We start from the raw sequence: 20,502 nt of genomic DNA, 5'->3' as shown, positions 1-20,502 counted from the left end.
TTTAGCAAGTGCCAGAGGGCTAGGTACCTGCTAGGTGCTGGGAATTCAACAGGTGTGTAAGGCCCACAAGGAACTTAGCAAGGGACTTTGAGGTGAACACTCTGATGGACGGGCACTGTGTGCTACAGAGGCCCAGAAGTGCAGGAGCAATGGCTGCACCGAGAGAACCTGAGGTCAGAGAGAAGGTTGGAAGGAGGAGCGGAAGCAGGAGACTGTTCCAGGGATTTTTCTCCTATTGCTCGAAGGAAGGAGAAATTGACCTGAAAGAAATTCTGAAGGTCTGGCGCTCAGGGTGCTAGCAGTGAGAGAAGGTGCCAGAAAACCATGCCAGGAAGATCAGAGGCCCTGAGGCTCCCCATGGCATCATGGGAGGCCTCTAGAGCAAGGACCAATTCCCACTTAGTAGGAAGGTTGTGAAGTGTAGTGAACTCTGATGCCCAAGGGAGCTGACCCCTGGGACCTGGAATTATTACGTGCCACCTTGGAAGGCACAGACAACCTGACCATCCGGGTGCCTGCGTGTTGGCTTGCCCTGTTCTACAGCTCTCCATCTCCTGACACTTGCACCCACGCACGTACGTGCGCCAGGCGTGCTTTACTTAATGTGCTGTGAGGACACTGAGCTAAGATGGGGTCCCAACACCAAATCAATCCTGCATGCAAACATGTGTGTCTTGGCCCGATCTGGCCTCCACTCTGCACTGGCCTCTGATCTGGCCTCCAACCTTCCCACTGGCCTGGGCTAAGCCCAGCAGGCCTCCCTCATGCTCTCCTCCCAGGCTCAGACACAAACCTGTTCCTGCTGCCTGGACTGTCCCTCTTCACATGGCTCATTGCTACTCCTCCTCCAAGAGCAGCTCAGCTGGCCCCTCCCAGGACACCTTTCTCCGGGTGCTGTGCTTCCTAACTTACTTCTCACATGGCATCTGTCACCCATCTCCAGATTCTGGCTGTCAGGCCTGTTCCTGCTTGGGCCCTATGGGTGCCCCTGGCTGCAATTCAGAGCCAGAGAGCAGAGGTGCTCTGCAGACACATGCAGCAGGGTGAACCCCAGTCAATGGCACTGCTCCAGTGCATGTGCTGGCAAACGCTGCTGTGACCGAGGACCCTACAGTCTCTGCATGCCACCCTTCCCGTAACTACAGCTATCGATACCTCCCTAGGACGCCACCACATCCCCTCTGACGTTGCTGTGCGGCTGGCAGGCACCTCGTTACAATCTCCGAAGCTCTGCAATGTACGAAGGGAAGCAGGACTTGCAGGAAGGCTTGCTCTCTCAGGCACGGCCTTGCGGACTTTCTGCTTTACGTCGAAACCCAACAATCTACAGACCCAGGGCTCTTCACCGGCAGAAGGGCACTGGCCTGGTTCCAAATCTCCTTTCTCAGTCAACTGGGAGCAAGAAAAAAAATGTTCCCATGAGCATGATGGTTGCCAGGGGCCCCTGCACACGCTGCTGCACACAGGCTCTGAAGCCCTGATTGTCAGGGACAAACCTCTCCCTGGTGGCCCTTTTCCTGTTATGGCGCCGGGGAGGGGGACCAACAGGGCATGACTCCAACATGGGCTCCAACAGGGCATGACTTCATCTAATTTGTAGAACTCATTTAGGGTCCCCAAGCCCTTGCACAGATGCGGCACATAGTGTGTGTTCAGTGAGAGCTCATTAACACACCTGCGCTGGCTCTTCTCAAGGAGAGGAATTTATGACAAAATGGCACTTTTCACCCAAAGGAAACCTACACCGAGAAGATGCATTCTTGCAAACACTGTCAACACCCCTCTGGACCCGAAGAGCATACCTGGCCCAGGGCCAACCCAGCTCACACCATCTCATCAGCAGCCGCCGCCTCTCTTCCCTCTCTCGGGAATCTGCTGACTTCCCTGAGCACAAGCGAACGCTGTCCATCAAAGCAGAGCAAAACCAGCATGCCACTTGCACTCGCCAGCAGCCAGGTGTCCCTGGGTGCCTGGCACTCACTGGAACCACTACCTACTCATCTCCACGGGGTCATTTGCAAATGGTGAAACAGACTCAATAGAGAAGGACAAGTGCCCACACAAGGCAGCCACACCCTGGAGCTGGGGGGGAACCTAACCCTGGATGCAGCATCCATGGGGAGCTTTCAAAGAAACTGGTGCCCAGACCCCACCCCAGACCTGCCGCAGCATAACACAGTGAGGGACCCAGACACCAGCATTTAAAACTGTCCCCAGGAGGACCATGCAGCTCTGCTGAGAACTCCCAGTGCTTAAGCAAGCTGTCCTGGGCACCAGGGCTCCTCTGTTATTGTAACCTGAGCACCTGCTATACCCCCGGCCCTCTGCTGCCTGCTGGGTAAAGCCTGTGGTCTTTCAGGAGCAGCCAAAGCCCTCGGGGGTCCTCAGGCAGCTTTGGGGATCAAAGTCACACACAGGAAGTGAGGACAGATTCAAGCCCTCAGAACTGAGAAGAGTTAGGGGTCATGCTGCCCCGGATCCACTTTGCAGAAAACTTTTCCTTAAGAGCCGTGGAGTCAATATTTTTTGGCCAGGTTGCTCCAGGCTCCTGTGTCCTAAAACCTTCGATTCCTGTCCTCCACATGCAGGTGACCCAGGCTGCCTCTCACGCTACCCATGGGACGGTTCCTTTCCCCTTTCACACCACCCTCTTAGGTTTCCTCTAGTCCTCAGCATAAAACCATCACCAGATTCCAGAGGACCCCTGTTCCCTCTCTCTGGTGTTGAGCGAGAAACCTCCCCACCAAGTGGCCACTATCACCTCGTCCTGGAGGGAAGGGGAACACAATGCCCCTTCAGGCACGCATTGGCAAGGGCAAGAAGTTTCCTTCGGGAACCCCTCCTTGTCCAGGTCCTCCACCTGTTCCTGTGAGCAGCTCCCATGGGGGCCACGGAGCACCATCCTGCAGCAGACAGAGGGAGGTGCCATCTTGGACTCTGCTCCTCGGCCAAGCACCCCCCAGGTTCCAGTGCAGGCAGCTGGCATTTATCAGGGCCCTGTTTTAATAGGCGTCATCTCATTGAATGCCACAGCAGCCCTGCATGGTGCTCAGGGAGCAAAACGACTCACCCAAGGGACGCTCACCGAGTCCCCTGGCTGCAGACACATGAAAACTCCCACATGCCTCCCACTGGGCTGGAGGGAAACAGACTCAGCCAGACAGCCCTGCACCAGCAACGCTTGGCTCCTGGTAGGGAAGAAGCCGATCACTGTCCACCTGAGCTCCAGATGCTTCCCCAGACACAACGGCCCCTTGGCCACCTGAGGTCCAAGCCATACCTTGACTTGATAACACACCAAGTGCAGCCAGAGGCCCCAAGGAAGGGGACATATGCAGGCGGGGGTGGCCCTGCTTCTCAGTAAACACAGAGTCCAAGCTGCCACCCACTCACTGTGCCCAGGCGTTGGCAGCATCCCAAGCAGATGCCAAAGCAGCACAACCTGTTCCCATGGGCTCCAAGCTGGCAGCACAGACTCACACCCATGCTGGCAGAGGACGGGGGAGGGTGGGGGGACACAGGGCTGAATTAAGTGACCTGAGCAGGGGACAGTGAAGACTCTGTGGTGGGACAGCATGGACTACTCAGAGAACCTTCTGGCTGAGGGCCCACTAGGGCCCCCCAGCAATCTCTCCAAGTAACAAGTTGAACAGGGTCTCCCCAAAAGATGTTCAAGTCCTAGTGACTGGCACCTGTGACCCCACATGGAAACAGCACCTTTGCAGATGTAATCAAGTTACAATGAGCTCATCTGGACTAGGGTGGGCCCTACATCCAATGATGGTGCCTTCATAGGGAGAGCTGGACGTAGGACGGCACGTGTGACGATTGGGGCTGGGGCCGGGATGATGCATGCACAAGCCAAGGGCCACCAAGGACAGGGGCCACTGCCATGAACCAGGAAAAGGCTACGGAGGCTCCTCCCCTGGAACCTGCAGTGAGCGTGACCCCACCCACACGGTGGGTTTGGACTTCTGCCCTTCACACTGTTAGGCAGTAGGTGTCTGTTCTTCAAGCCACCTAGGCTATGGTAGTATTAGAGCGACGGTAGGAAACTCAACCCAGCTAGGACACACACGGAGCCAAGCCCAGAAAACTCTCCCACCTGCAGGCACACTAAGGGCACCACAAGAGGGACACGTGATGGTGACTGGCTGCAGAAAGCACGGGTGCAGATTCCTGCTCCATCCCGAGGAGCTGTGACCCTGGGCAAGCGCCCCCCCACAGTCTGAGCCTTTTCCCTCATTGGTCACACTGGGCCACTCAGTCCCGCTCACACGCCTCACAGAGTTGTTAAATCCCACTGCGCGGTGAGAGGGCTTCACAAACAACATTCATGATTCCCACAGAGAGAAGGCACAAGTTATTCTATAAGCCAGTGGTTTTCACCAGGGAGAGAATCGACACTCAGTGTCAAGGTCATTCCCATAACCGCCCCAGCCTGTGTCTTTGGACTCAGAAGTGAGTAATGCACAGGGCTCCATTCCAGACCCCCTGAGGGCCAGGCAGGGAGGGACTTTGGCTGCAGCTGGGGGGACATGTCTTCTGAAGTCAGTCAGTTCAAGTCGAACCCTTTGCTCTACTTAAAGTGTTGGCCGGCACAGATTTCTAATTTGCAAATGTTACTCACTGTTCACATCGCCAAAGGGCCATCTTTCTAAATCATAGGCTACCTTCATGTCACTTCCCTGTACCCCAACCTCAGCTGGCTGCGGACACAGGTCAGCCCTTCTTGTCCACCTTCTGCCATTACTGCTGAGTGACCTCCAGGCCTCCTACGTCGTGGGTCCCCTCTGTGAGCCACAGACCATTTTCACGTGCGTGACCAAAGTCTTAGTAATCAAATGAGAAATTCAGGATGGTGCACTTTAATTAATCAGCTTTAATTAACGAATTAATTTAAAATAATCACTTTAAACAAATTCCAATATTAAGATCTTCCCATTTAAAAAAAAAAAGTTAGTTACCATATGAGGGTGAGACCGAGGGAAGATTAAAACTGGAGAATCTTGGGCCAGTTTCTCCATTAAACAAACATCCTCATCTGGGTGTGTCCACGGGCTGGCCACAGCCACCTTGTAGGTCATGAAACAGGCCCCAAGGTCAAGAGGTGGGGAGGGGCCATTATTTGGCCAAGTGCTCAGAAGATCAACAAGAGAGTCAAAGTGGGGGTGTGGGTAGAAAGAGAGGTGGGGCAGGTCCCCCACGGCAGGACCTCGGGCTCCAGGGGAAAGTGTCCTGGTCTTCCTCTGGTGACTGTCCTATGCAGACACAGTACTCCTTGCTTTGGTTTCCAAGAAATGCCAATTCCTTATCAAACCCCCCTTTGTCTATAATTATTTGTTTATTTTTTTGGGGGGATGGTCTTTCTGAACCTCTAAGTTCTATGAGGACAGACACCAGGTGGCCCTTGTGAAACCCAAACCCTGGGCTTGGCTGCTCGATGAAAGTCCTTCCAGCTGGACAAGTGGCTGGGGAGGCCTGGTTCTTGCCCCAAGGTGGGGCACCTCCGGACGCCATCCCTACTAGTCTCCAGCTTTCAGGGACTGGGAGAGAGGGCTCTCTGCAGCTCTGCCTGCCCAGACAAGGCAGGAGACAGGCGGGGGTGTGGCTCTGTGAGCTGACAGTGAAGTTGTCCCTTCTCACCAGGCAGATCCATTCCCAGTGGAGGGAGGACAGGAGAGGGGGCTCAGTCACAGGAGCCGTCCTGGGGCTCACTCCGTGTACAGAGAAGCTCCTGGGGGCTGAGGGTCTGGAGGAGAAGCCTGGCCTGCAGCAGGGCGCAGGGGAGAGGAGTGAGTGCAGGGCGGGGAAAGGGAGAGGGCCTGCCAGGGGGTGGGGGTGGGGGCAGGCCTGGCTCCTCGTCAGATGCCGCAAGCACAGGCCCAGAGCCCACGAAAATGCTTCCGTTTCTTCTAAAATTAAAATAATAATAATAATAATGAAGTCTGGGATGGAAACAAAAAGTAACATATCGCATTCCTACACTCATCTTAATCACTTCACATGTCACAGGACACAATTTTCCATTTTTTTTTCTTAATGGAGGAAGGTGCCCATGGAGGCAAACGTCGTTAGAAGCCAAAAAAAGGCCAACGTGGCTGTGGGAGGAGGGGAGGAGGGTGAGGACTGGTCTGCACTGGTGGCTGGCACCCTGGCCTCTCCAGAGCCGAGCAGCAGCACTGCGCCTCACCCGGCTCTGCTTCCTTCCCTGGGGAAGAGAACCACCAGAGGGCCAGGAGTGCAGATGTCCAGAGCTCTGCTTCCTCAGCTGGCCTGTGCACAGTCCTCTTGGGTAGCTTAAAACAGGCTGCAAATTCCACGCTCCTCCCATCAGAAGGTTTGGTTGGAGTCTAACTGTCCCTGCCTCCCTATATGGGCTGGCCTTTGTCACTTGTTTCTAACCATGTGCCAGAGGTGGCACAGCAGGACGGCAAGGCTCCATCATAAAAGGTGGTGCAGACAGATCCCCAGGGCTAGGTCCTGGGACATGTGCAATGGAGCCCTGAGCCACGCGTGGGGCGGGAAGTGCAGCTGTCCTGCCTGCCTCCATGCTGAGAGACCACGTGGAGAGTCCACGCAGAGTGATGGTGAGGTCTCAGCTGCGTTGCTTCTCATCCGGCCTCCAGGCTCTGTGCCTCCTCCCAGCCCCCGCGGCCAAACATGTGAGTGAGGCAGTCTTCCAGATGGTTCCAGCCCCAGCCCCAGCCTGGCTGTGACCTCATGTGAGGCTCTCGGAAAGGACCACCTTCCTGAGCAAAATGCACCAATACTAGTGTTTGAAGCCACTATTCGGAGGCACTTTTGTATGCAGCAATAAATACTCTTTAAGCTTTAGTTTCTTCATCTGTGAAACAGGAATAATAACAAAAGTAACTATTTTATGGAGCTGTCGTAAAGATTCACCGAACTAGTGAATGGAAGGCTCTCTGTTTCCGTAGGGTCTCCACCCACAGTACGTACCCAGGGAATAAAAGCTGCGATTATCACTAATTACTATTATCATGCCCATTTTTCAGAAGACAGAACAGGGCTCAGAAAGCCTAAAGCAGAATGTTTCAAGAACCAAAGAGCAAGTGAGAGCATGAACTTGGACTTAAATCCAGATTAGTCCAAGTCTCCAGTCTGACTCTGAGAACGACCTCAAACAGCAGGTGCACACCCTGCACGCGGCCAGGACAGCAGGCAGAATCTTGAAGACGCGCGGCGACTCCAACAGTGGGATGGAGGCACAGAGTACCTGGCAGCCAAGTGCAGAATGGGGGAGGGGCTTGGTCCCCTCCCAGAAAAAAGAGAAGCAGCTGAGGTCAGAGGCTCACAATGTCTTAATAAAACCTGCCCCAAATATCTGCCTGCACGGTACCCAGGCACTTTCCAAACTGATTTATCACCCCTCATCCTGGTGGGTGCCCATCCCACAAGGCTAGTTTTTACAGCTATGGTCTCAAAGTAACAGTCCATAAGGTGGAAAACTATGAAATTTGTCAGCAGCTAAATTACTTCACTCCAAAACTGTAATAATTAATGATCCTCCCAAGATCACTGACCTAATCCACAGGCTGACAAAGTTTGGGGCTAAAATAATAATTTCGCAAAAATTTCCTTCATGTTCCACAGGGATGTGACGGGCGCGTTACGAGCAGCAACTGCTCTTACAGATGTGCCCAATAAAGTCCTACAGGTTTTAGGGTTTGAAATGTTTGAAGCCAGCAGAACCGTCATCATGGCTTTCAGGAGAGGCTACTTGAGGAGGTGGGAAGCAGCTGGAGAGCCAGGTCCCGGAATCCCCCAGCCGGTCACTAACAGCAGAGGGCACTGATGGTGATGTTGAGAGATGATCTGGGCCAGCCACAGAGTACGCAGAGCCCCCAGGTGACAGGCTTTCCAGAATCAAATGACGCAGCCCAGCCCCGCCAGGGCTCCACGCGGACAGCACTGCCTTCTCTTCCCAGGCACGCGCAGATCCTGGTGACCAGCGGCTCTGCCCCGCTACTTCATTCTTTCCCCCGCTTACATTAAACAACCCCCGGAGCTTCAGAAACCGAGGAGCAAACCCAGGGCCAGGGAGCTTGGGGTCATGCCCAGGCCTGGCTCTGGGCCTGGCTTCCAGGAGGAAGGGCAAAGGAACAAGGAGAAAGCCATGTCCTCCGTGCCCATGGGAACAGGGCAGCGTGAGTACAGACTGTCCATCTCTAGGTGGCCTTGTGCCAGCACTGGGCCCTGGCCAGCCTCGGAGATCATGACCAGCTTCAGAATGATGGGATGCCCCCTCAGCCACGGCTCCCCTGTGCGACCTTGGGCCCGTTGCTTCCTGCCTCGAGGCCTCGGTTTGTTGACCTGTAAATGGGACAGATGGGTGGCTGCCGCTCCGCGCCCATCCCAGGCCCACATCCAGGGCGGGAGCTCCGCGGAGGGAGGCAGCTCTTCATAAGCGGGCAAACTGCCTGGGGTGCTCTGCCCTTGGCACGGCGTGCCCATCGCCTGTCATCGCCAGGGCCACACGGTCCAGAAAAGAGTTTGCGGAAAAGGCCTTTTCCCTCTTCCCCTTAGAGATGAGAAGGTGAAGGAGGAAGACAGACGGCCCGGGATCCCAGGGACATGCTTCCTCCTGTCCCTTCTGTCCAGCCAGCGCTGCAGAAGTCACCTGACCCATCAGGCATGTTGATTTCAAAGTCAATGATCACACAGTGGTGGCCACTTCGGGTTCCGACACCGACCCTCTTTTCCTGCCCATTAAGGCCGCCCTGGGGGAAGCTGGCCGGCAAGCACGTGCCCTGGGCTCTCGGCTGTGGATGTAGGTCTGGGAACACTGTTTTTAGGCCAGGAGCAGCGTGATGGCGCCTGCAGAAGCACAGGGAGACCCACGGCTCGGTGAATCAGGTTGGGACACTGCCCGCTCCATTTCCTGTTGGCCAGAGTCCACGAGGGCTGTGCCGGAGCCAGCAGCTACCTCGCTTTCCCTCCCAGCCCCACAAGGTCGGCGGAGCGGGTCTGGGGAGCAAGGCGGGAGGATCTGGCGGTGCTGAGACTCTCAGTACATACAGCAGAGGCAGTGCAATCAGAGAATCGGTGCCTGGAGGTCACAGCTGGACAACCCTGTTCATTCCTGCACAGAAACTGAACATTTTACACATCTTCACTATTCCACAGGGGAGATCAGGAAAAAAGGCCACCTGCAATTGTCTCAAAACTCAAACCCTCACTCTACCACCTCCCCAGCTCCCAGTCACTCATGACAGAGCACACCCCTTATCCTGGAGTTCAGCACCCACTCCCATCTAAGCAGCACTGGCCAGTCTCGTCTCTGCCTGGGTAGCCTCAGCCCACTGGTGCAGCCCCTCGGTGCCACTTGTCCTCTGTCCCCAGTAGTCAAGCCTCTGCATTTCTGTGGTGCCTTTCCCCTTCGCCTTGCTTGACAGACTTCAACTCGTCTCACGAGGCTCAGGCTTGGTGCCCCATCCCTCCCATTCAAACCCGTCCACCACCCAGCCCTCCTAGGGGTGCCTGTCACTCTAACTAGTCACAGGCTGATACACAACAGGCTTCCCAGTCTCTGGGTCTGACAAAGAGAGGGACCTTCTCATCTGCCTTCATCTCCCACACTGCCCTGCCTCAGGGCCTCTCAGTACAGGGGCGGTCAACATGGTCACCACGGGTATCACAAAGAAGGTGGATGCTAAGAGGAAAAAGCTTCCCTGAGAGAGAGTCGGGAGAGCACCTGCAATGGGGGGGGGTGCCGGAGGGTTTGAAGTGTTCTGGTCTTTTCCAGGTTGTGATACTGCCAGGCAGCCTGGCCTCTTGGGAACCAAATACTAGCTCCAGGTGCTGACCATGCAGCCCACCTCAAAGACCCTGTGTCTTCCCAGTTACGAGCTCAGCTCGTCTGGCCACCTCCAGGACCGACACCAAGCAGTTGACATTTCTGAGTGCAGTTTGCCTAAGAAACACTAAGGTAACTTGGGGCACTGACTCAGGCCCCAGGAGGGCAGCTGCTGACACACAGGCCAGGATACCTCTTCCTTGGTAGAAAATAAAAAGACCTGGGGTACTTTGCAGACCTCTCTGTCCCATCTGTGCAAAACCAAGAGCAAGAGGCAGATGTAAAACCTTGCAGACGAGTGTGGAGGGACCCAGGAGGGCCCCTGGATGTAACAGGTGACCTGTGAATGTGTGGGAGGAAGAGGAGGAGGAGGGCAAGGCCACTGCGGTCACAGCAGCTGAAGAGGGGTTCAATCTGTTTCTAAAACTCCCCCCCCCCCCCGAAAGAGGTTTCTAGAGCCACACTGATGATCCGGTCCAAGGATGACTCACTTCTGTATCCGCTGCCTGGAATTAAACAGGGGCTGGGAAGCCCTTCCCTGGGACGGTGGGCCTGAGCTGACGGCTGCCCCGCAGTCCAAGAGAATCAGACTCTATGGGGTTCAAAGCTGTGGGACAGAGAACAGCAGCTACTTAAGGTCCAGCCCCAGGCCCCAGGGCTCTGAGCGAACGCCGGGCAGCTGGATGGCTTGAGACGTGGCAGTGTGAAGGGAGAAGCCGGGGCAGGGGGCAGGGAGAAGCTGGGGCACGGGGCAGGGAGGAGATGAGACCAAGGACCACATCAGGTAGGGCCTGAGGGTCCCTGGCTACTCTCAGGGACATGGGGAGCACTGGAGACCTCCAAGCGGAGGACAGAGGCCATCCTGTAGGAGGCCCGCTCCAGGTGCTGACCGAAAGCAGCAGGCAGGAGGAAGAGGGGTGGTGCCTGGTGAAGGGCGGATCCCCAGCTTGGGGGTGGGGTGTCCCACAAGGAGTGTTTTGGCGTAGGACTGGGCATTAGCGATCCACAAATAATTCCTGAAATTCATCGTGCCTGACAGGAGGACGCAGTGGGGACGTGTTAAAAATAGATCCCAGGCCCCCGCCCTTGGAGGTTCTGACTCAACAGGTTGGCAGCAAAGACCAGGAATGGCATTTTAATAAGTCCACATGGAGCTTCCGCAGAGACAGTCCCTGGATCACACTTGGAATAAAACCCTGCAGTGACCCCATCCTGGCCCAGTCAGCCATGGAAACCAGCCGAGGGCCACAGTGGCCGGGTGGCTGTCCACAGGCATCAGGTGAGGTGAGCAGAAGGCAGGGCTAGGAGCCACCACCTGACCACCAGGCTGCCTCCAGGGCCCTCTCCAGCAGCCAAGTCCTCTGAGTGAACCCCATTAAAAGGGCAGGGGTGAGGTCCAGGCCTGGAGGGAGAGCGGTAGTGCATGAGTTCCTGGTGCTGTCTGTGTCCACCACAGGAGCCTCCGTGCCCAGCAGCACCTAGGCCAGAGCTGGGGCTCAGTTAGCTCTCGCTAAACTATGAACAGCTGACATCTGCTGGATTAATGAGGGGTGGTCCCAGTAATCAGGACCAGAAAGAGGCAGGCCCATGAGGAGGAGATGGCACCAGGCCTGCACAGACAGTGCAGCCCATGGAGGCACCTGGGGATGTCCTCAAGCGGGCCCGAGGACAACCAGCCCCGGAGGGTAGGAGCCACCTCCACTGGGGATTTTCAGGCAGAGCCAACGTTGATCTTGTTGGCAAAAGCGATGAGGGAACAGCCTCCACTGCTCCTTTAAGGGGCAGGTGGATTTTTCCACTCCTGCTTTTCCCGTGGAGAACACAGGATGCTGGCTTTCATTTCCACCTTCAGATTTTAGCACCGTAAAGCGGGGCTTACTCTTTTTTTTGAAGGATTCAATAAAGCTCTCTCAGCAAGAGAACCATGTACATTCATGAATCCCTTTCAGCTCCCCCATGCTGCTCTCTGGGTGTATTCATTGTTAGAGTATCTCAGGCCGTCAATATTGATCAGTGAAAGAAGATGACTGTCATTGTCACCCATTTTCTGAATTAAAAGGAGTCAAGAATCCCAGGGGCGGGGGCACGCAGGCCACCTGAGCCTGAACACTGTCTCAGTGGCAGGGGAAGCATCGTGCTGGCCGGACCCCCAGGTTATATTAGCAGATACAGGCTGAGAGCCCCGGGATGATGGGAAAATGCCCTGGGCGGTCCCTACTTGCTCTTTAGCTTCATGATGCTAAATGAGGCGCACACAGCAGCTCATCACAGATTATTAAGAAACAGCATCAGCTGGGAACACATCAACCCTCGAAAACACCACCACCTGACCCTGCGGTCAGGGCCCCACATCGCTTGTCCACTGAGGCGTGGAACAAATACTAAGCCACACCTCAGTCCACTGGGAGGGGCCTGCCAAGGGGCAGGCTTTTAACCACCTAAGGCTACACTTGTCTTAATTCACACACAAAGAGAACGGAAAACATCAAAATCGGTTCAGTTGAATGTATTCTGTGATTCTTGAGGCTAGAAATGGCTGTGAAGTCATTCTCCTTTACTACATTCCCAACAGCTATTCAAGGTAACCACAAATCAGAGGCCGTGGACCTGGCCGCCTCCTCATCTCACCCTCTCTGATGCCCCTGCGTAGCTCCTTTCTACATTTTTAATAACCATAAGTATTAGAAATCGGCCCGATGCTGAAGCCATCGGGAGCCTGCTCTCTCCAAGTTTGGGAGCCAAAGATTGAGACTTTACAGGTGTCTCCGAGGACAGCCAGTATTACTCCTCTAACCACATCAAAAAATTGCGCTGGCTGCTCTGATGATGTTGGTATTTTACAGATCACAATGGAGTTTTCCAACTCATTCTGTCTGCCTCTTCTCATGAATCACCTATCAGGAAACCTCAGGTTCATGGCACAGGAGCATTTCAGGAATTCAACGTGGGTGGAAGGGCTCTGTTAGTTAAGACCTCCCCATCAGGACGCGGACTAGGTCAGCAACGGAGCTGGCGGTATTTTCAATTGCTGGCGAAAATAACCCATTTGTGTGTCAGTGGTGGAATGTCAGTCATTGTTAGAACGTCCAGCTGGGTGAGAGGGCTAAAGTGTATCTGGTGACCTCCCTTTACTCTCTATAAATTGTACTTTGCAAATGGGACCCAGGAGTCTCTGGTCCTGGATGTGGCTGATACTCGGGCAGCTCTGAAGACTCATCAGTAAGGAACTTCTGAAAGCCACCCTCAACACTTGGGCCAGCATCTCTGCCTGGTAGCTTGCAAAGTCCTTGACACCCACATCTCCTCCTAAATCCTGGGAATTCCTAAGCACTTGTGTGAACCTTTCACACCTTAGAAGTGTCCCTTCCAGCTTCTTCTCTGGTGTGTTTTTCCAGAGAATTCACCCAATGGCATCCTGGAGAGGACAACCGGCCTCTGAAGGCTGTTACGTAACTTTCATTCTGTGTTCCTGCTTAGGAGATGCAGGCGACCAGCGCCTTCCAAAGCAACCCAGGTGTCATTCTGAGATCTCTTTCCACCAAACCCCAGGACCATGTAGAAGCTAAAGGAGTTATTTTAGCTTCCCCCAAAGAACTGCCAACACCAACCCTTTTAAGGTTATATTTGGCTTACTGAATCTCTTTGGGGATGAATATATTTGACACCCTGTAGTTAACTGTCCTAAAAAAAAAGTCCATTTAATTTAGAAATCTATCAATAATCAAGTCACCCCCATTTTCCTGACAACAAATCTGCATGCTTTTGTCAGTGCCAGGCATTATTTAGCAATTCAGGACTAAGGACACAATTTGGTTACAGGACACACTGCAGTAATGCGGAAACGAGGTGTAATACCGGGCGACTTAAACGCTAGCAGTGTATTTAAAATGTTGCTGGGCTCTGAGTTTGCTGATCCTGAGAGTTCTGAGCCCAGCTTCCTCATCTGGTGCACGAGGACAACAATGTCTGCTCTGCAAAGTTGTAAGACAAAGTGTGGCTCTTTCTCTCACCCTCTCTATCTGAAAATGACTTCACCAGGAGGCCTGGCCCCAGGCAATGGCTATGCAGGTGTCCCAAGGAAGCTGGCAAGCACCCTGCTGCCGATCCACGCACGGCTCACCATTTTCAGCTTCAGCTAAGTTCAAGGCTCTAATTAAAGTATTTTTCATTTTCAAAACAAATGCAAACAGCAATTACGTACTTCCCCTCCTTTCCTTCCAGGAAGAGGCTGAGACTGAGTTGAAATCCCTGAGTCCCTTGGACTGCGAGGCTTTACAGATAGAACGACATATACTTCCTACCCCATTGACCCACATTACATAATGGTTTCTGTGTCTCCTGCCACATGGATTCCAGAGAGGGTCAGGGCTCTCAGGCGTGTGGCAAGACTCCACCATGTAAGGAAACCCTGACGGGGAAACTGGCATAGTCACCTTCAGGATCAAAGTCCCATCACCACACATTTAGAGTACTGAGTCTCTACTTAGGGTAAAACAATGCACCTTTGATAACGACCAGTTCCTCATTGTTCATGTGGATGTCTAATTGAAAATGTTACATAACCTTAATGTACAAAGCATTCTGGAGCTTTTAATAACGAGCTGCATCCAAATTGTGAGGATTCTTCAAGCTTAGAGTTAGAGGAGGTCTGGTACACACACACACACACACACACACACACACACACACACACACCCATTGCATATATGTAAACCGAGATCCAGAGAAAGAACAATCTACCCAAGACCACAAAGCAAAGCAGCAAGAGAGTCAGGACTCAGTTCCAGGTTTCCTGATCCCTGGAGGCTGTTCCTTTCCTCTGTGGCTTCATGTGTCCACGTGTGTAAGAACACACAGGCTGCAGCACTTGAACTGGGACCTCACAGCTTTGATTGAGCAGGACAGCCAGGAACAAGAGAGCTCATGGTCCAAGCTTCTGAGTTAGAAATGGCAAGCAAATGCCTTGTCATTGAGATTTATTTGAGACACACACCATCCTGCACTCCCCCAAGACATCTGGGCACTTCTACCACATTCCACATGCAGTCACTCTGGGTATGGTAATGGAAGATCCTGGCTTTCAAGACCTTCCCCAAAAGACGCATTTGTTCTTGCCTGCACGTTTTCATGCTGGGAGAAAGAAGAGCAGAAAATGTGAGAAAACTGACAAATTAAAAATCAAGAACCAGGAAGGGGAGTAATGTTTATTGTGTAATCTGGCTACGGTTATCAGTAGTATGATATATGATCTGAAAATTGTTATTTCATAATTATGTTAACATTATCCAAAGTAACTTAATGGAAATTGTTTCTCTGCATTCATTTTTTACTCAAAACCTCACCAGTGAATCATGAGGAGATGAACAACGTCGCCACACAGAAGGCATTGTGTTCCCCCCAAAGACCCCATGAGCTTGTCAAAAAAGAAAGCCTGGGTCTGGTTTCATGAACTGCATATAGTCATGGAACCTGCTGGGAGCTTAGTTTCTGGGAAAAAGGTGGTATATGCCCATTTCATTCGGGATTCAGTAACACTTTAAAAGGTTCGTCAATCCACATCTTAAAAAGAATGATGACAACCCCATTAACAGCCCATAGGTCAAGTTGATGCATTTATCTGTAAATAACAGGCCAAAGCAAAGTCAGGGTCTGAACACCCTAGTCACCCACTTTCCTTGTCTCAGCCCTCTGTGTCCAGGCTCCACCTCTCTCTAACATCACCAGCAGATGACAGAGCTGGGAGATTAAACCATCTCTTTATTTGCTTGCACTAACTGTTCAGGCTGAGAAGGTTTTACCTATGCAAATATGATTGATTCATTCTGAGATGGACAGGCCACGCTCAGTGGCTTGCTGCTTTCTAGCCTTCAGGGCATCTAGTTGATACATTTCATCTGTTCTTAGGGACTAATGTCATCTCTCCAATCGAAATGTCTAACCTATCCCATAACCCCAACATGGTACCTTGGCACATTTTATAATCGTCATACTTTAGCCAAATAAATAGTCTACTAAAGCATGACACAGGCTTCACCTCCTTTGATCTGAACCTGAATTCCCCAGCACCTTTGGCACCAAGTCCTCTTCTTGAAAATCAACAACGTATTCAGTGGCAGAGGTTTCAGCCCATACATGTGTGTTCCTTGGGCTCATGCACCCCAGCTCAGGTCTATACTCTATTAGCTGAAACAGATCTGAGAAATCATCAGCTCAGCTCTGCCCCCTGTTCACTAAGGGGGAAACTGACACCCCATTGCAAAGGCTGTTGCCCCAAACCTACACCTTCCCTGTCCATGTGGTGTAGACAATTGAGCTCAACACTTTGAGACTCAAACATTGAAACAAACTGCTCAGACCAGGAACAAATGGCTCCAAGTGGCTTCCCCTTTTAGGATCAATTTAAGTGCACTGACACAAACAGTTGAGAGCTATAGACCGGGAAAGCTGGGGGGCATGCAGGGGGGTGTAAGCAGAAGGGCTCATGAGTGCATTAAAGCCCCACGCCTCTTCTTTTGAACCGAGAAGTATGAAGTTCAATTGACACAGAGGGGTGGCAAATGTGAGTCAAGACTGAGGTGGCCCCTGCGTAGTGGTCATCAGGGACCAACCCCGGCTGTTAAGTAACCATCTTCCTGACTTATACAACCCGAGCAGGTAATCTTCATCAGCCCTCACCCGGGGGAAGTTTTAAGATGCAGCTGTGAGTGTCCCTTGGGCACACAGCACAGAAGGGGCACACAAGATTGGAACTAACACTGCCCTTTCCATCCTTCTAGAGGCCTGTGAAACAGAATCCCGGGAAAGAAAGCACCCAAGAAAACATTGTCTTCCTACCCAAAGAGAAGTAGCCTCACACTTGCAGTACACCTTAGGGGTTAGCAGCAACGGATGGAGCAATGAGACAAAAATGCATATTATCAGTGATTTATTCTATCTGAACTAACAGTCATTACAACAACTATCCCCCCCACCACACACACACAGACTCTTGAGCCTGAAGCAGCTAGTAGAAGAAATGGGACAAGTGTGTTTGTTAGGAAGGATTGGGTTGGTGGAGGGCAGAGGAGCACCTAGGTTTTCAATCCTGGTCTCCCATTCTCTACCCTTGTGACCTTGATTAAGTCATTCAATCTCTGAGCCTCAGTTTCCTCATCTGAGCTATGGAGAAAGGGGGTACTACTTCCTGGGGTGGTTTTAAGGCATACTGCCCAATACAGCCTGGACATCCACTTAACACCAGTTGTCCCCCCAAAGATACGTGCGAACCCAGGTTGCATACATATCGATATCTAGACCAAACAGGTCTCTTGCCTGCACGTCAAGCCCGCATCTGCCTCTCTAGGTCTTGAAGGCTCCTAGGCAGTTCGGCTTTCAGGCGGGATTTGAGAGCTGGGACGCCCTGATGGTTTCCAGGCTCTGGGTGGGAGCCGCCGGGGAGGGGGATCGGAGGCGGCCTCCAAGCCCTGGAAAGGGGCTTTGTTCCCGAGGCGAAGGGCCTGGCTTACCGAGAAGAGCATCCGGAGGCGGGCGGGGGGCGCGCGGGGCACGCAGCAGAGCCACAGCCCGGCCGGGGCCCGGGGCGCCAGAGCCAGAGGAAGGCGAGGAGGAGGAGGAGAAAGAGGAAGCTGCCGCCGGCTCCTGCCTCATTCTCCCGAGCAGCGCTGACTCGCTGGCCGCCGCGGGCTGGGGCTGGCCGCTGGGCGCGGGATCCCGAGCGCGCTGCTCATGTCCCTGTCCGCCGCTGGCGAGGTGTGCGCGCAGCCGGGTGGTCTCCAGGCGATACCCAGGGGCTCCTCATGCCCCGCGCCGGGGCTCGGCTGGAGGACCTCGGGGAAGCAGCGCGGAGGAAAAGAAGGAGAAAAAGAAACCGTGAGAGCACGCAGAGCTGCGCCCCGCGGGGCCAGGGGCGGGCGGGCACCAGCAGGACCGCGCCGCCCCACCCTACGCGCCTTGACTCCCCGCGCTGCGCGCCCGGTGGGGCACCGAGCCCCAGAAACTTTAGCACATGGCCAGTTCGGCAGCCACGGTGACCGGAGCTGCCCCGCGTGTCGCGCGCCCCCCACTCCCTCCCCGCCCCAGCCCAGGACCTGGAGCGCGGCTTACCGGCTGCTACCGCGACCGCGACCGCAGCGGCGGGTCGCCCACCTGGCCGCGCGCAGAGCAGCGCGCACCAGCTGGGAAGGAGGAAGGGACTGGTGGTGTTGGGGTCTCTGCAGGGAAGGGACACCTCGGGGGCCGCGATCGGTGTCGTTAAGTCATCCTGGGAGGGGGCTGAGCGAGAGCCTGGCGTCTGCAGCCCGGGATGGGGGAGGGTCCGTGCGCCCCCCGCCCCGCGGCGCAGCTGCTGACGACGCGCGCGGGCTTCCCCAGCCCCGGGTCTGCGGAGCTAGCCTGTTACCTAGCGACTCGCTCCGGGGAGCCCACGCTGACGCGTGCGACTAGCTAGGCTGCGGCAGCCGAGGGGAGGGGGAGCTCCGGTGAGCGGGGGGCGGGGAGGGAAGGCCGGCGGCGGTGGCCCGAGCTCCTCCCTCCGCCTCCCACTCTGCGCTGGGGAGGGAACCTGGGGAAGACGTGGCTTCATCCTGGCCCTGGAGGATGAGGGCCCCGCACTGGGCGGGGGTGGATAGAGAAAGGCACGGTGGCGCTCGTTCTACGCTGGGGCTACAGCAGCAGGTGGCGGCGACGTGGCCCGTGGAGGCCCGGCACCCAGAGGCCCTCGGAGACCCCTGCGGGAGCTCGGCAAATATGGCTATGGGTGCGTGGGTGTGTGTGACACGCTTCCACCCACGTGGCATATATGAGGACCTGGGGACGTGGGTGAAAGAAGCGCCGCCTCCTCCTCCCTCTGGTTTCCCTCCCTCCTTCCTGGACATTTTGCTCAGGCGCTGACTGACTTCATCATGGAAGCTCAGGTCGCTTAGCTCTCAGCTCTGAGCTCCTCCTGCCTTCCAGAGAACCGGAGGGTGGCCCAGCTTGAAGGCAGCTGCGTTGGGAAGAACCACTACCCCGCCCCAAGTCTGGCGGCCTTCCCATCCCTATATCCATTCGCCCGCCTGGGGGCTCTGTAACCTACCCGGAGGCCTGCCTCTTTCAGGATTTGAGCTCTCTCAGATCGACTGAGGTTCAAATTCCTGCCGGCCCCTCCAATTGCTTGCATTACAGTTACCTTTTTAAGTTGCTTAACATCTTCAGTAAAACGGAGTCTTTATGCCCATGGTAAATCGTTAATAATGGTGCCCAACACCTCCATGAATATGCTTTGTAAGGCAAGCAGCGTGTCTGCTGGTTGTCTCTCCAGAACATACCCCCATGCCCGGGTGAGAGGGGCAATGGCCTGGAAACATGACACAACAGAGGGACCCCTGGCTCTGCCAGTGAGGGAGGTAACTTGCCCAGGTCTACTGTGCCCCACAAGCAGCAATGGGCACAGAACACAGATTCCCAGGCCTACCTCTGCCCAACTTCAACAGCAGGGTGCAAGCACTGTTCCTTCTGCATTTCTCAGAACTCCATCCACATACAGAAGTGCTACCCCTCCAGAGAGCAGAGAGCAAAAAACCACAAGGTTGGGAAGGGATAGAGATAGGTCCTGGGGATGAGGTGGCAGGTACTTCCTATTCCTATACTGTTGGAATATGTTTCAGTCTCAGCAGCTACTAGCAGCTGGAAGTGCCTGAAATATCCACCTTCCTTCAGGCCTGACAGAAACTCCTGCAGGATGGGGTGAAACCACATCCTCAGCACTTGTGGTTGGCATTGCCAAACTGCCCGGTCAAGAAACTGAGAGTCAGGGGCTTCAGAGCATGAAACCCCTGACTGAGTAAGGGCTAAAGACCCTTCCAGATTGCTTTCTGCTAGGACAGCAATATTTAGAGTTTCCTCACAGTGCAGTTACATGAGGCAGAAGATGATTGGCTTATGGATATTGTCTTGCTTATGTATGATTGACAGGCATGCCCCACTCAAATCCTATAACTGTTGTGTGCATTCCAAAAATAAACTGAGACAACCACCTGAGGTGGGTCTCCAGCCAGTTCTCTCACCAGCTCCCAGAGTCTGTGTGTGTTGATTCCGCGTCTCTACCCCGCCCCGTGAGAAGGTAGCCGAGTGACCATCGATTACGAAGGGACTAGGAACACATTCACTATACCTTCCAATTCCTATAAGGAAGCACCTGCCACCTCATCAAGCACCAAGCAGTTTTCTTGGCCCAGAGGTGGAGCTTTTCCTCCATTTATTTACTGATTTTTGAGGTGACAGTAACTCCAGTTGAAACCCCTACAAACCCATTCAAACAGAAACTAAGGTCCAAAGGCAGCAATTTTCTGAAGACTGATTTCGGCATTTCCCAGTGAAATTGGGAGTAACACCCGAGTGTTCCATAGGCAATGGCAGCTGGCAGCTGGTCCCTAGAAGCTCCAGAAGGCCAATTTGCTGGTGCCAACTTGGCAGCCAGTTCTTAGTTCAGTCCTGACTTCCATGTGCAGGTACGATTTGACGTCTAATCTGGTCAGGGAGTTCAGTGCTTCAATGAAAACTCAGAGCTTGCACTCCCTGAAGAGTCATATCCGGGCCCCACTGTTCCAGGAGATGAAGTAGCCTGAAGGGAAGGGTGATTTGATTATGGTGTGAGCAACTCAGTCACAGGGTGCTGAGGTTTGTGCTCATGGCCGTGGCTAGCA

At 54.0% G+C, this 20,502-nt stretch overlaps 1 protein-coding gene across 3 annotated transcripts in view; it reads right to left on the bottom strand.

Annotated features, from left to right (window-relative positions):
• The window catches only part of LOC120886275 (protein TUNAR), a 45,411-nt gene extending 26,832 nt beyond the window's left edge, over nucleotides 1-18,579 (bottom strand). The window contains exons 1-3 of one of the 3 annotated variants that reach the window (XM_078050814.1): nucleotides 17,924-18,579; nucleotides 17,326-17,646; nucleotides 1,156-1,392 (exon numbers count right to left, since the gene is read on the bottom strand). In XM_078050814.1, the coding sequence (XP_077906940.1) occupies nucleotides 1,156-1,392; nucleotides 17,326-17,337 (249 nt within the window). In that variant the 5' untranslated portion in view covers nucleotides 17,338-17,646; nucleotides 17,924-18,579. The remainder of the gene's footprint in view (nucleotides 1-1,155; nucleotides 1,393-17,325; nucleotides 17,647-17,923) is intronic. The other 2 variants (XM_078050815.1, XM_078050816.1) reach the window with 2 other exon arrangements.
• Nucleotides 18,580-20,502: the final 1,923 nt, after the last annotated feature.

Source organism: Ictidomys tridecemlineatus, chromosome 5 (assembly GCF_052094955.1).
Source record: "Ictidomys tridecemlineatus isolate mIctTri1 chromosome 5, mIctTri1.hap1, whole genome shotgun sequence".
NCBI classification, from domain to species: Eukaryota; Metazoa; Chordata; class Mammalia; order Rodentia; family Sciuridae; genus Ictidomys; species Ictidomys tridecemlineatus.
This window is presented reverse-complemented; position numbering and strand designations above follow the sequence as displayed.